The sequence below is a fragment of the Cyprinus carpio genome, chromosome A5, assembly GCF_018340385.1.
Source record: "Cyprinus carpio isolate SPL01 chromosome A5, ASM1834038v1, whole genome shotgun sequence".
NCBI classification, from domain to species: domain Eukaryota; kingdom Metazoa; phylum Chordata; class Actinopteri; order Cypriniformes; family Cyprinidae; genus Cyprinus; species Cyprinus carpio.
In genome coordinates, this window is record NC_056576.1 from 11,277,561 (window position 1) to 11,293,815 (window position 16,255).

Genomic DNA, 16,255 nt, shown 5'->3' on the forward strand with positions numbered 1-16,255 from the left:
AGACAGGATTGGAGTTAACTGAGCAACAAAGTAACGGATGAGCCGCAGCATTACAAGGCGGGCGAGGCGGGCGGACGCTGGAAAAGATTCTCCTCGGGAGCGCAAAGGCGGTTTTTATAATTGATCCGCGTTGAAGGATGAAAGCTTCTGAAGCCGAGTTGGGTCAATCACAAAATTGGTGAAGAGCAGAAGCCCGACTCTCTCTTTGTCTGTCTGTGGTTGTGTGTTTGTGCAGGAATCCGGGGCTTCCAACTTGCGCTTTTGTTGTGTAGAGAGACGGAATCGGGTCGCTTCTGCGGTCTGTGCTTACGATCGGATTACTCTTCTGACACGTTTGGTTTTTTTGTTTTTTTTTTTTTTTTTCTGGTTTTTTTGTTGTTTTTTTTTTTTTTTTAGCTTGGCTGGTTCTTAAGAAGCCACCCATGAATATGATGATGTGCACACCACCCATTTGAAGTTTGCAACACGACAGGCAAGAACCCTCTGATATGGGTCGATGAAGCAGCGAGCCGAGTCAATTGTGTAATTTAAGAGATGATCTGGTCTTAATGAACAAGTTTAAATTAAACTTGTGGACTTTTTCTGTATGTATTTTATATTCTCATATGGCCTTGTTTGCATTTCATATACCCTGCTTTGGGGAATCAGTGCATTTTTATGTATCGTATACTATTTTGTTGTTTGATCTTATTGCATATTTTTGTGACCAATGTTAGAGATGCGTTTCCAACTGTATTTGTGTTCTACGTGGTGTTTTTTTGTTTTCAGGCGTAAACCAATATTCTCAGTTTGATTATCCATCCAGATGGAACTAGTTTTCTACAGGTGGCCAGGGTGAAAATCAAACCCTTAACATCTCTGTCATTCTTTGCTGACTCTAGTATAGCTTTAGCAGATGAAGCTTAGTCTTAGAAGTAGGTAGAATTATTTACCATCCGAGATTTAGTTGACCAATGTGTCGGTGGGGTAGCTAATATTTTCAATGTTGACGTGACAGGTGAGGACTCTGGGAAAGTCCGTCATTTGGAATATGCCCCGGCTTCTTCGAGAGGAGTATGAGGAAAGAACGAGAATTGGCCCAAATGCTTTGTCAGATGGGACAATCCACTTAGGTATTTACTGATGACTTAATTATTATTTTGTTTTTTTTAACTCTACTATATTCAAGATTAAAATATATGAATAAAGAAACATGTTGTGGAGTATTGTTCTCCTCAAACTCGATTTTGTTGCATTTATTACCACATATTGGCTCCCACCAATAAAAAGAATATTTTAGAGATGGTGTCTAGATTATGTTTATGTCACTTAAATGGTATTTATTTACTCCATTGGATGTGAACTGCCCTGACAGAATGCTGGAGACAGAATGTGTTGACACTAATGAAGATGCCGCATCTAATTAAATGTTTATGTAACTTTGTAAATTTCAGCATGTGTGAATTGCGTGCGCTGGTCAAATAATGGCTTATACCTGGCATCAGGAGGAGACGACAACTGGTCATGGTCTGGAAGAGAGCTGCGTGAGTAATCAAACTGACCCGTTCTGTGTATCGCTGTCTGTTCTCCCTTCACAATGAATGGGATTACTTAAAAAAAAAAATTAAAAAAAAAAAAAAATACAAACATGTCAAAATGATTTAGTTAAAACATTTAGTTTTGTCCAACATTCAAAACTTTTTTTGTTTTTTTAAATATGTTTTTAAAATGCTATTATAATATTAATGTTTGATTAAGGTCCCCCTACGTCAGATTGTCGTCTTTTTTGTTTATAAGACACAAACAGATGCCAACAACATGCATCCACAGATTCCACGCACAGGCCTTTGAGGCATTATGTGGGTGTTCTTTTGTTGTGCAGTTTCATAGGTCCAAGCACAGTGTTTTGGGTCCCAGCAGTAAACTGGCTAATGTGGAACAGTGGAGATGCGTCATGATTCTGAGGAACCACACGGGAGGTGAGGGGGAAAACGCTGCTCATGTAGATTCTGGATATTGTCTTCACTTTTGGCATTGTGTGAAGCACATGTGGTGTTCTCTATATATCCGATTCAGATGTAATGGATGTCGCCTGGTCACCTCATGATGTCTGGCTCGCGTCCTGCAGTGTGGATAACACCATCGTTATATGGAACGCTCGAATTTCCAGGTGAAATGTCAGTTTAGATTTGAGGAAAAAGTCTAGCATGTTTTTTTTTTTTTTTTTTTTCCTCAGATGCCGCTTGATTTGATATATTTTGTAATGCAGTGGCATTAAGTTTGACTTAAATGCCCAAATACTTTCACGGTCACCCTAGTATCTAGGAAAGTTTGTCAGGGGATTTTCAAAAGGTTTGGCTTCTGTATCAGTGTATTCAGTTCTGAATCAAAGGTTGGTCTACTGCATTTTTGAATTTGCTTTTATATGTGTATGCCACAGAGATTGTGATGACTTTAAAGGGACACACAGGGCTGGTGAAAGGCCTGACGTGGGACCCAGTGGGAAAGTACATCGCCTCCCAGGCAGATGACCATAGCCTGAAGGTCTGGAAGGACCATGGACTGGCAGATGGAGACAAACATCACCAAACCTTTTCAGTGAAGTAAGACTTCAGACTTCAAGCTGCTCACCAGAAATGCTAGTTAGGGATTGTATTTACTTTTTTGTTTTGTTTATTTTTTTCTTCTTTAAATTGTTTACATGCTTGTATTCTCTCTTTTTTTCCTTCTCTCTTGCTTTGATTCAGTGTGGCGGCACCACACACGTCCTGAGGCTGAGCTGGTCTCCAGATGGCCAGTACCTGGTTTCAGCTCATGCCATGAATAATTCTGGGCCCACAGCTCAGATCATCGAACGCGATGGCTGGAAAACCAACATGGACTTTGTGGGTCATCGAAAAGCTGTTACTGTGGTGGTTAGTGTCTGTTCAAATCTGTAAAATTTCACAGAAAAGCATGCATTGAAATCTCCATCGTAGTTTGTGCTGTAGTGTTTTGCTTTTATTTTAATGAAATCATGATTTTTAAAACTGGCTAAGCACTAGAAGTTCATTCTTGTCTCTTATCGAGTGGTTTATGAATTCCTCTCCATCTCTTTGCAGAAGTTCAATCCTAAGATCTTTAAGAAGAAACAGAAGAATGGCAGTACCCCTAAACCCAGCTGCCCATACTGCTGCTGTGCAGTGGGCAGTAAGGACCGCTCACTCTCTGTATGGGTATGAGACTTTTCAATATCACCCCTTGGTTTAACCCAAATACAAAAAAAAAAAGAAAAAAAAAAGGCATATTTCTGTGTTTATATGTTCCTACGATCATGGGAAAACCTGGTCTGCCTTATTATAAATTTGTGCAAAATCGAGGGAAACTTAATTTATACAATTTTAAAATAACTGTTGTCTATTGTTACATATTTTAAAATAAAACAAATCCCAATAATAAAAATCAAAACTCAAAACAACCATTACTCCAGTCTTAGGTGTCACATGTTCCTTCAGAAATCATTGTAATATTCTGATTTGGTGTTCAGAAAACATAACTTATTATTAACGTTGAAAATGTTTTTTATGGAAACCCTGGTTTGTTTTTCTTTTTTACGGTTCGTTTGATGAATAGAACTTTCAAAGCAACAGCATTCATTTGAAACAGAAATATTTTGTAACAAAAAAAGTATTGTCATTTAAAACAATCTTACTGACCTCAAAATTTTGAATGGTAGTATAAAGAATTTTGTAATTATGCTCATGTAAAACAAAAAACAGACAGGCTAAAGTAATAAATCACATCTCGGTCATGTTAACGAGTTTTTGTCCTAACCAGCTGCAACCATGATAATACATTTTTGTCAGCCCCGTTACGCTGGACTCTGGCATGTAGTGCTCCCACAGTGAAGCCTTATTGGTCCAAGGCTCCACAAAGCTGTTTTGTAAGAATCAAATATGTTCTCATTCACTTGTTTTGCACAGTATTTCTCTGTCAATGAGGACAAAAAATGTCACATTCATGCAGTGTACGGATGTGATTTCTGAATGTTAAGATGACGCACCTTGAATCAGTTGTCCTGTTCTTGTTTTTCAGCTCACTTCACTTAAGCGCCCACTGGTGGTCATCCATGACCTCTTTGATAAGTCCATTATGGATATTACATGGTAAGAAAACAGCTTTTCTGTTTTCCAAGCTCTGTAAAGCATCATAGACACTCTAGTGGGGTAAAAACGTACATGCATGAGAGTATTGTGAATGGATCGTATCTCTCAGGACACTCAATGGGCTGGGACTCCTGGTGTGCTCCATGGATGGAACTGTGGCTTTCTTGGATTTCTCGCAGGATGAACTGGGAGATCCCTTGAATGAAGAGGAAAAGGTAGAGAAAATATACACACACACCAGTCGACATTATTTAAGGCATCAGCAGTGTTTCTCTCGCAGAAAAAAGTTGAATCTCACTTAAGTTGCACACATTTGTTGAAATATGCAAATGCGTTCATTCAGACTGTTGAACTTAGTTATTATTTATTTATTAAATCATAAGTGAATTGTTTCTTTGAACCATTTGTTGAAATATGCAAATGCATTCATTCAGACTGTTGAACTTTTATACAATTTTCCAGTCCTACTTAGAGATACACAAGACAGTCTAGGAGAGTGTTTGCTATTTGGCTTTGCTTGCTTAATGCAGTGTGACAAAAACAGCGTTGCAGCATTTAAAAAAATAGCTTGCTTCTAAAGAATGTAAATGGCTTAATAGCTTTGAGTGAAATAAGATTTCTGTGTATCTTTCTGTAGAATGCTATTCATCAGAACATCTATGGAAAGAGTCTGGCCATTACTATGGAATCCCACCTTTCCAGCACTATTATTGAGAACCCAGAAATGCTCAAGTATCAGCAGGAACGGCAGGGGAACCAGAACCCCAATGGAGCCCAGGGAAGTGGTCCTGAGAACCAGACGCCCAAACTCACCAATGTGCTCAACGGAGAGTCCCTGGAGGACATTAGGAAGGTCAGAGGAACGAATATGTAACCATACACACAGCAGTCTTTTTTTAAACGGTTAAAATGATTAAAATGGTTAATATAGTCAGTAATGATTGGTTATTCATATTTCCACCTCCAGTTATGGCTGGTTTGCAAGTATACAAAGTATAGTTTTCTGCTCTGTCAAATATTTAAAATCCATGTCTAGCATAATTTGTTTGCGGATGCTAATTGGTTTGATATTTAGGTATCTAAATAAATTCAATTCATATATTTGATGTGTGACTTAAGAGTCCAAAAGTGTCTAAAGAACTTTTTGGAACTAAAAGACATAGCAGGATCATACTGCCCAGCCCTAATACACATAATGAGTGGTTATGTAAAATTGCAATAATTTACATGCATATTGCATGCAAATACATAATGTGTGGGTGACATTAAATAATTTGCATACACTTTACATGCACATCTGCCTGTCTCTCTGTCTTTGAATCTGTATATATCATTTAATACCATGATGGTCATAGCATAGTAGTTTAGAGAGCCTGAAGATTTACCCACATTTGTCCCCAAATGATATGTTTGCAGAACTGCATTTATTAACAAATTGTCTTTTTTTGGGGGACAGAACCTCTTAAAGAAGCAGGTGGAGACCAGAACTCCAGATGGGAGGAGAAGAATCACACCTCTCTGCATCGCACAGCTTGACACGGGGTAACGAACACACACAACAACACGTCTAAAATTATCACTCATCTATACAACAGTGTACATTCAGTTGCTGAATGTCTCTTACTTTTACCCAGGGATTTCTCACCAGCGTTGTTCAACAGCGTCCCAATCTTGCCGGGGTCTTCTGCATCGACTCAGCTCACCCCTCAGATATCTTCGGATTCCAGTACAGCCAACTCACTTGGCTTGCGACCCTCCCATGACCCCACCACCACCTCTCCCAACAAAACTGCGGAAGAGAACAAGGACAGGTAAGTTTACATGTATGTAACGTCCTATTCCCCCCGCTCTCTCTCAACCAATACTTTGTAAAAAATCGAATTTCTCTCTTTTAGTGGACCTGCAGCTGTAAATTCGATCGGTATGAAATCGAATCTGTTGTTGACATCTGCCTCCAAGATGGAGCCCATGAAAGCACTGGATTCACGATTTACTGAAAGGTCAAAGGCCACGCCAGGGGTGACTAGTGTACCCCTCACTATAGGCATCACCCCACTTGACAGGTAATAAAATCTGCATGATAGCTGGTGTGCTCTTCTAAACTGAACTAAAAACCAAACTGAAGTTTTGTGGTTCCATCTCAGGGTCAAAGACAGCAGCTCTGTGAAGGAGCCAAAAGTAAAAGATGAAACCAGCAGCGATAGTGAGGACAAGATCATGGCGAAACCGCTATCTATGGCCAAGAGGAAGGGAGAGATGGAGGGAGCAGAGGTGGTAGAAAAGAGGAAGAAGGGAAGGCCAAGGAAAGATGCCAAAATGATGATGCCCATATCACAGCCCTTCCCACAGGTGACATTTCTTCTTTGGAAAACAACAGTTTCAAAGTCGACTAATCGGGCCTGTTCAGATCTGTGAAAACTGTGTAACTGCTAAAGCACAGCTGCTAAAAATATTTTAAGTATATAAAGAAACAGTTTTTACATATACTTTATGAATATGAATATTCATAAATAAATATTTATGTATATACAGCTTTTTAATACATATTGCATAGTACTGCTTAACAGTTTGGGTTTGGTAATACTCACCAAGGCTGCATTTGTGTATCAGAAAATACAGCAAAAACTCTGAAATATTATTACAGTTTTCAATAACTTGTTTCTATTTTAAAATTTTAAAATATAATCGCTTTGGTGATGCAAAGTTGAAGTACTCCAGTCTTCAGTGCCACATGATGTTTCAGAAATCAATGCTGAGTTGATGCTCAAGAAACATTTATTATTGTCAATGTTGAAAACAGTTGTGTTGCTAAATATTTTTGAGGAAACAGTGATAAATTTTTTTTTCTTAAATGAATAATAAACATTTATTTGAAATGTAAATCTATTTACTGCCACATTTGATCAATTTAATGTGTCCTTGCTGAATGAAAGAAATCTAACTGTCACTTAAACTTGTGAACAGTAGTATATAAATGTATGTTTATTTTTTATACAACGTTTTTTATATTATATATCAAATATATAAGAAAAATTCACACTAGTTGACTATGACCGCTATACTATAATCTCTATATCTTTCATTATCTTTCCATTAACTTAATGACCATGGCACATAAGAAACCCTGAGAGTCCTTCATTAGAACCCATGTGATGTCAGTGCGCATCAAAGACAAAACTGTTCACTCACTTTTTCTCTTATAGACTCCAGTCTCAGCGGAGAAGGAGCCGTCTCGATTAATAACACCTGTAGCGGTGTTAAAACTTCCTACCCCATCCATACAGAAGTCATTTAGCACTCAGGTATGACTCTAAGATATCAGTCCTGTGTATGCAATGAATGCTCTCAGCAGATCATAATGTGTAATCAGGAAGCTCAAGTACTATGTCTATGAAAGTGTTAAATGTAATGTAATTTAAACATAGACTCAATACCATTTCTGTATGAAAAACCTGCCTGGTTAATAACCCAGCTATTAGAGAACTTAAGTCAGCTTATAATAAAAACACGGACTAAAATCCACAAAACGTCATTTTGATTTCATGGGCTTTTTAACCTTCGTGTTTAGGTGAGTACAGACGCTATCGCGTATCTGGAGGTGGAGAACGAGGTCTCTGTGGTGTCTGGAGCTCGTCTCAGTCAGCTCAAATGGAGCAGAGACGGGCGAGAGTGGGACACGCTGCTGACCAGTCGCATCACCATAGCAACCGGGAGCAGGTGAGCACACAACGCGTGTTAAACCACACTGGATTATGCCTGATTTTGACATCTTGACTAAAAGTAACTTATTTGTTTTTTTTCATAGTGATATTGTTGCTGTAGCATGTGAGGACCGCACACTCTCTGTCTTCACTACATGTGGACGGAGACTGATTCCATCCATCATGCTGCCCGCCCCCCTGGCAGCACTACATTGCTCGGGACACTTTGTCATGGTGTTGATGGCATCAGCCACGCTGTCTGTCTGGTACTGACCCTTCCTCATTTCTTGATTGAGGCTAAAAACGTGTTCGTATTTGTAACAGGAGTCAGGTTGATTTGTACCTTTTTTTTTTTAAAAGACAGTGATTATTTACATAAATTCTGAAAGCTCTAGATCTAACATGATGTTAAATGGCTGGTATTGTCTTTTTTCTGCAGGGATGTTCAGAAACAGACGGCTTTGGTCAAAAATGAATCTCTGAATCCAATCTTATCAGGTGTGATTTAGTTTTCTTTCTTTAATAAATTAATGAGACCATACTCCTTTTTATAGCTTTATGTTGACCTTATTAATTGACTCTTCGCTAAACTCCAGCCCCTTGATTTCTACAGTTCATAAAGTTTTTAGAAATTGATTGGATGTTATTGTTCCATGGGTTGGAATAATATTTCTTTTAAACGTCCCATTCTTCAAAGAATCTTGAAAAAAAAAATGTTTCACGGTTTTCCACAACAACTGTTTCAACACATGATATATTAGCATATTAGCAATGAATGATTTTTGAAGTATCACGTGACTTTTGATTCAGTGTGCGGTTATCTCCTTGGCTTTACGCACCTGCAGTAAAAGGATTTTTTTTTTCTTATTTGGAGCGCAACTAATGAACTAACATAAATCAATTGAAATATAATAATACCTCGTCTCTTTCTCACTCCAGGCACAGACGCTACAGTAAGTCAGTCTTTTTGACTCAGCAAGGTGTAGCCGTTGGTGTCGCTGTCAAATGGCAAAACTTACTGCTTCAAACTCATCACTGGAGACCTGGTGAGTGATACACAAACCATATGTTAAGTGAAGTTTTAACATGTAACAACCAGAAACCATCCCAATAATTTTCCTGGCCACTATGATTGTTCTGCCTCTAATATTTTGTGTCCTTTTCTACATCTCTAATAGGAATTTGATCGCAGATAAGCAGGACTCTCTTGTACAGTGTGCAGACTTCCGCAATTGCTTGACCTCTCAGGATGCTCTGGGCTCCATGGGGCCACTGGCTCTCACACAGGGCCGTAATCTAAGGTAACATCCTTTGCTAATGCTGCTTTCAGATTCACGATCACTTTATATAGTTTTAATACTAATTTATGAGAAAAGGGAAAAGTCCACACTACAGCTTTAATGATAACAACATAGTAGAACAATTTTGTCGGAATTACTCATTTAATTTACTAATTTAAAGAGCTTGAGCATTGAAAGGGATAGCCCATTATCATTATAGTTATCGTTCTTTGGGTGAACAGGCCTTAACCGTCTCACTTTTGTCTCTCTCAGTGCGCCTGGGCGGTTGGCATCTCGCTTGTCATCGACTCCTCACCACTTGCAGCAGGGAATGACTCTGGCCTTCTTGGAGAACCAGCTCTCCTCTGCCCTCATGCTCCTCTCAGCAAGCGAGTATAGGCACTGGCTTCTCATCTACGCAACGTTTCCTCGTAAAACGAAGGTGAGTGAGAAGGTGGTCAGCTGGTAAAAGAGTCAAGAGGGTCCATTCGAAATAAAGCAATAGTTCACCGAAAACTATACATTTGCTGAAAATTTATTCACCCTCATTCCATCTAATATGAAGGTGCGTTTGTTTCTTAATCAGAACAGATTTACAATAACTCTGTGTGTATCTGTGAAGGTTATGAGATGAGGTTAAGGGAACTATGTCAGGATTTACTGGGACCAGTTCACAAATCCAGTAGCAGCTCCTGGGAGCCGACAGTCCTGGTATGAATTTTTCTAGAACTTAATTACAGATTTATTATTGGTATAGTTGTTGCATTTACTGGTGTCTTTCAAAATCATTTTCAAAGATTGTACTGTCTTCTGTGTCCATTTCAGGGACTGAGAAAGAGGGATCTGTTGACAGAGGTGTTACCTGTGATTGGTCAGAACTTACGGTTCCAGAGACTCTTCACTGAGTACCAGGATCAGCTCGAATTGCTGCGCTTGAAATAGCATTTCACCTTTGAATTCCTTGTGTTTCCTGGCCTGTACATGTGCTAACAGTCTGCCTTAGCTTTACTGACAGCACTATCTTTAACGCAGACATGGACACTAATTAAAATGGGCAAAAATAATGATGCTTTTTTAAAAAAATAATTAATCTGTTAAATACATTAATGAATTATGTTTGTAAACTTTGTGCCGTTGGTAAGAAAGAGGAAAGGATGTGAACTCACATTTTGGGATAATTTTGATCAAGCACAAAGTCTGCATGGCAGTCATCTTGAATCTGGGCGTTTTTACTTTACAACTAAAAGTTGCTTTAAGTGGTGATCCAACTCTTTCTGCCTCCTTTCTTTTTTGTCTTTCTCCTTCAGTTCTTATTTGTACAGCCACTTTTGTCATTTATTTGTAAATGTTTGTAAAAGGCCATTTCTTTTTTCTCCGTTTTCTATAAAATCAAGAAAATGGTAAACCTTCGATTTAAAAAAAAAAAAAAAAGGAATAAACAATTTACCAATTCTAAAATCTGTGGCTCCTTTTTCTCTGGTATGGTGATTTATTTGCTGGTGGTACAAAAATCAATCACTAACATCAGGGCACTTTTGTCACTTGTTTTGGGCAGGTGGTGGTAGTAGAGATCTGATTGTTTCGAAAGGGTCCAAAATTACCACTCTCTAACAAGAAAAAGAGTGTTTGGCAAGAAAAGAAAAGCATTGTTTGTAAACCTTTTCTAGGGATTGCAACATGGTTGAAGTCGATAGAAATATATTCTGAATCCTGATGTTATAAGTGTGACGCGTGATTGAAAACAAAGATGTACATTTCTTTTCAAAAGTTTGGGGTCGGTAAGATTTTATAATGTTGTTGAAAGAAGTCTCTTATGCTCACAAAGGCTGCACTTATTTGGAAAAAAAGAAATAGTAATATTGTGAAATATTACCATTTGAAATAACTACTATTTTGGTATTTTAAAATAATTTATTCCTGTGATGGCAACGCTGGAGCAGTCATTACTTCAGTCTTCAGTGTCACATGAGCCATCAGAAATATGCTAATTTGATGCTCAAGGAACACATTATTATCAAAAATAATAAAGTTGAACGACATTTGTGATGCTTAATATTTTTGTGTAAACTCTGATAATTTTTCCCCCAAGATCCTTAAATAGAATGTTCAAAAGAACAGCATTTATTTGAAATAGAATGTTTTTATGTAAAAGTCTTTACTGCCAAGTTTATGTATTTAATGTGTCCTTGCAGACTGAAAGTACTCATTAATAAAAATAAAATCTTACAGACCTCAAACGTTTGAACAGTAGTGTACAAATCTGATGAAAACATATTGGTGAATTGTCACCGGATTTATTATCCTACATTTTTTCTAAGACCAATGACTAGCCTAATAGTATGTCCTTCTTATTCTATTCATTGAAATGGAAATACTAATGGAATACAGCAACATCATTGTAAGGACATCAAATGCTATTGAACCTTTGCTTCTCTTTTAAACTACAATGATGAACGTTATGAACGGCATGTCTCAAAGTTTGTTTGCTTTTTTGTATATCAAACCTCCATACAAGTGAAAACTTTCATAAAATGACACAGTATCCACAGTTCTCGCATACAGAAAAATTCACATTAATACAAAAAGCATTCAATTATCGCAATGCGCATATACACAAATGTAACGCTTGTCAAACATAAACAACTTTCTTTTCAATTGGCCAAGAGTTATGATCCTACTTGGATGGCTTAGCATTGTGCGAACGCTGGAAAGTCTCTCAAACAGCTGCGTTTTAACACTAGAGGATAAACACCTGAGACCTGCACATTAACACACACACACACACACACACAAACTAATTCATAAAGGACCTATATCATAGACAATATGCTTCTTATATAACTCAGAAGTGTCTGTGTTCAGTGTTCAAAAGGCCATAATTTCTAATTCACATTTCTCTGCTCACCATATCAGTCCAGAAGCCTTGCCTGAGGGCTTTAAAGTGTCAGCTCTCTGGGGCTCAAATGCTTTTTTTTGGGGCCGTAGTTCAGAGTGAAGCCAATTTTTCTGAGAGAAACAGCTGTAATGATTCCAATCTTGTTCATTTGAATATTTATATAAATGTTAGAAAATGCCATTTTAGTGTGTTTACACAACCTTTTCTTGTCTAATAGTTCACCCACAAGGAACAATTATAAACTTTGGGGTTAGTAAGATTTTTTTTTAATACTTTATTTGGCAAGGATGAAATAAATTGATCAAAAAGTGACAGTAAAGACATTATTGTGTTACAAAAGATTTCTATTTAAAATAAACACTGTTCTTCTATTCATCAAAGAATCCTAAAAAATGGCTTCAACAAAAATATTAAGCAGCCCAGCTGCTTTCAGCATTGAAAATGAGTGTTTCTTGAGCACCTAATCAGCATATTAGAATGATTCTGAAGGATCATGTGACTCTGAAGCCTGGAGTAATGGCAGCTGAAAATTCAGCTTTGCCATCACAGGGAAATTTTAGAGTATATTAAAATAGAAAACAGTAATATTTCACAAAATTGCTCTTTTTCACTACAGTTGTGGTCAGCATATAAAACTATTCTAAAAACATTTTGTCAGAATGACCCAAAACATTGAAAAGGTACAGTGGCCCAAAAATGCAAGTCACATGAAAAAAAAATGCAAGACTGTCATTGCAATGGAAAATAAAATGTCAACCAAAGCAGCAGTTAATCACTAAAAATAAATAAATAAATAAATAAGGACTATGAAATTTAAATCAAAGCAATCCAGCTCTGAAAGCAATTACAATCTTAACAGCATAGAGTGAGAATATATATAGGCTACTGTGCCTTTAGATTGAGGGAGACAGGACAGAAAACAGGAGAGAAGAAAGAGAGACGGGAGGATGAGTGGAAGTGACACATGTGCTGCTTACATCTCACAAGGTCTGACTCCGAGCTAAACACAATTTAAAAAAGCCACCCCTCAAAAAACCCACAGCCTGAAACCTCACACACAGCACATTTCATGATTTACACACTCTCAAACTTTCAGCTCTCAGACCAGTGCAAAGACTAATAGCTCACTACTCCAGCTGACTGAAGTGTGGGAGAGGGAAAATGAGGCAGACAGGGGGAAAGAAATGTGTATTACTTGTTCATTGTTCATTTAAAAAAGGGTCACTGGAAACTGATTTACTCACCCTCATATTGTTCCAAACTTTGACTTTTATGTGTGGTGCACAACTGGAGAGGTTTAGCAGAATGAATGACCAAGCAGTTTTTTTTCTGTGCGATATAAGTGAATGGAGACTGAAGCTACTGACCTCTGAAAAAGATAATAAAAAAAAGAAAACATCTTTAAAGTAGTCTGTATGAATCTTGGCTATACTTTTCAAGTCTTTTGAAGTTATACAACAGCTTTGTGTTATGAACAAGCCAATATTTGTTATCAAAAATAATTTTATTTTGCATATATTCAAACTTAACACCTTAACATAGTAGTTCTCAAATAAGTTGTTTTTGGAGAACCAATGTCACCCATCTATTATCGTGACAAGAACACTCAAAACTTTGAAAGACTGATGCTTACTTTGTGACAAAAGCCCATCAAATATAAGTTGAAATGGGATGTTTGTTTATTTGGGTTTGTATGGAAGTATAAATGGAGTCAATGAGTGGTCCATCTGTCAGAAAGGAAACCTCACGGGAGATCTCACCACAGAGGGTGTCGAGGACCGAGTCTTTTACCATCTCAACCTGTCGACAGATTTGATGAATGTGACAGCTGCGACTGTAGTGAAGCTGAACAGGGTTTCACCTAAATCTATTTGAACACTCAGAGGAAAATGAGTTTCGAAGTTATAAATTTGACGCTCATTCTTCATCATTTAGGCTCCAAGTGCAAAACCAGTTTATCTTGAAGTGAGGAACAGAAAAAAAGAACAGTCTTTTTCCTTTCCTTTTTTTTTTTTAACAAAGAACTTGAAGAATAATGGACAGCAGTAGCTTTTTAAACTTTAGAACGGGTGCACATAATCATGGATAACAGATTCATATTTTACCATGGGATAAACAGTTATTTCATGCTGTTGAATCTACAGCACCATGGCAAAAGAAGTCATATTTTGCAGTTCAAACTTAATGTGATAAGACTAAATGGTTGTATACCAAGAGAAATAATAGCAAGAAAAACACATCTTGTCCTGGGAGCGGCACGCAATGTACAGGACAAACAGTTAAGTCTGATTCAAATGAACCCAGTCCTTTTTAGCAAATTCAAAACATACAGCACAGCACAATCAGTTTAGTCTGATTCATAAATAATAGGTATTTTTTCGTCTATCAAAAACATATATAAAACAGATATTTACTCACAAACTCTTAGAGTTACTGTTTAAATTAGACTTATGGATCCTTCACTGAATAAACTTCAGCAGAGCTGTTACTAAATCAATACCACTTTATTATGCAGTAATGAAATGTTTGAATCAAATACATTACACACACACATATATATATATATATATATATACACACACACACACACACACACACGCACACACAAAAAATTATCTAGGTAATAAAATGAATGAAACTAAAATTTAAATAAAAATAAAACCTAAATAGAAATAAAAAACAGTTACTAAAACTTTAAAATGACAACTAAAAAAAAAATGAAAATAAGTTAATTTAAAATCGTTATACTATAATAATAAAACCACACACACACAAACCACACAACACACACACACACACACACACACACACACACACACACACACCACACGTGTATGTGTATGTGCTGCAGTCAGTATAGATTGATGCAGTTCAATAATAAATAAAAAAAACAAATACTAATAGGAATTATAAAAGCAGATAACAAAATGACAGAATCTTAAACTAAAATTAAAATGAACTTTAAAGTATAATATTAATATTTATAAGCTCAACTATTAATATTATAATATGGTAGCAATCACTGCACCACCCACCATGCAGTGTAGAAAGGTAAGCCCTCTGTGGGTCAGTTTTTCCTCTCTCTGCAGAAGCAGTGGGCAGCAGATCCACATGATGGCAGTCCATCTACACCTCTCACTCCTCTTATCACGTCCTCTTTTTTTCTGTCCCTCGAGAGAGCTATGGGAGAGGGACAATGCCATTGCTGAAGCTTGGAGAGAAGCAACCTCAGTGCATCAGGACTGGCTTTAAAACAATATAAATCCTGGGGTTGAGAAAGGCTTAGAGTAAAATATATTAATAGCGCCCTCAGACTGGCACACACAGTGTCACTGTGGCCTTCTGGCCCCGCTGTCCTCCTTGTCTTACTGACGAGAGCTGCAACTCCTAGAGTGAGGACTATAATTATAATACGTCACACGTTTCAGTTTTTCACTTTCACAGTGTATATGGATCTTAAACTATCACATTATTATTGTAAAATTTCTGAAAAGCTTAGCAATTTCTAGAAAAACTATAGCAATATATCCACATGCACGCCAATGGCAGCATGTCAGTTGATTCTATATAACATTGCTTGGCAAAACAAAAAACATAGGCTATTAAGCTAAAATATTGCTCACTTGCTCACCAACGGATCCTCGCAGTGGAATGAAAGTTCAAAATGAAAGTTCAGAATGAAAAATTAAAAAAAGCTGATATACACATCACAATAATCCACAAGTAATCCACACTACTCCGTCCATCAATTAACATCTTGTTAAGCAAAAAGCTGCATGTTTGTAAGAAACAAATCTATCATTAAGTCATTTTAACTTTTAAACTGTTGTTTAAATCTTTTCTTCTATTTTTTTATATAATGTTTCTCATCACCTACATAATTCAGTTCAGCAAAGCAAACTAGTGCTTAGGAAAGTGGGAGGGAAAAACTTTAACCTGAAAAGGCCTATAGCCAATTTTACCCCACTTAACAAGCTTTTATGTCAGGAGACAAGCACATATTCACACACTTCCCCTGGGGTGGGCCTGTCCTGTGGGGCAGAAGTACTTGACTTTTGCTATCTCAGAGTTTTGAGCTCTCACTAATCTGAAATGTGATCTCTCTATCTGGGTGGGCTTAAAGGTGTCTGTATGTCTGTGCGGGCAGCAGTCTAACACTTCAGTTTTTCAAACAACAGCTGATAAGATCTTGGATACTGAGAGAGACAGGGACCGGGGGGAAGGTGGGCGGACACAGTTCTCGAGCCCAAACCT

The 16,255-nt window shown here is 37.3% G+C and overlaps 1 protein-coding gene across 1 annotated transcript; it reads left to right on the top strand.

Moving 5' to 3' along the window:
* The first annotated feature begins 2,523 nt into the window (after positions 1-2,523).
* LOC109089979 (protein HIRA-like) lies at positions 2,524-9,140 on the top strand. The gene is made up of 16 exons (XM_042753785.1): positions 2,524-2,582; positions 2,727-2,894; positions 3,081-3,194; positions 4,054-4,124; positions 4,234-4,339; positions 4,762-4,977; positions 5,581-5,666; positions 5,759-5,935; positions 6,020-6,187; positions 6,269-6,473; positions 7,328-7,426; positions 7,693-7,841; positions 7,930-8,091; positions 8,265-8,323; positions 8,765-8,871; positions 9,004-9,140. Exons 2-15 carry the CDS (start codon positions 2,799-2,801, stop codon positions 8,794-8,796), a joined length of 1,740 nt encoding a protein of 579 aa, XP_042609719.1. The 5' UTR covers positions 2,524-2,582; positions 2,727-2,798; the 3' UTR covers positions 8,797-8,871; positions 9,004-9,140.
* The last annotated feature ends 7,115 nt before the right edge of the window (positions 9,141-16,255 follow it).

Bases quoted from the DNA above. Each gene is read 5' to 3' on its own strand.
- LOC109089979 (XM_042753785.1), top strand. From the start codon at position 2,799: ATGAATAATTCTGGGCCCACAGCTCAGATCATCGAACGCGATGGCTGG. The intron at 3,195-4,053 runs GTATGAGACTTT...CTTGTTTTTCAG, and splicing joins ACCGCTCACTCTCTGTATGG to CTCACTTCACTTAAGCGCCC. The intron at 5,667-5,758 runs GTAACGAACACA...ACTTTTACCCAG, and splicing joins ATCGCACAGCTTGACACGGG to GGATTTCTCACCAGCGTTGT.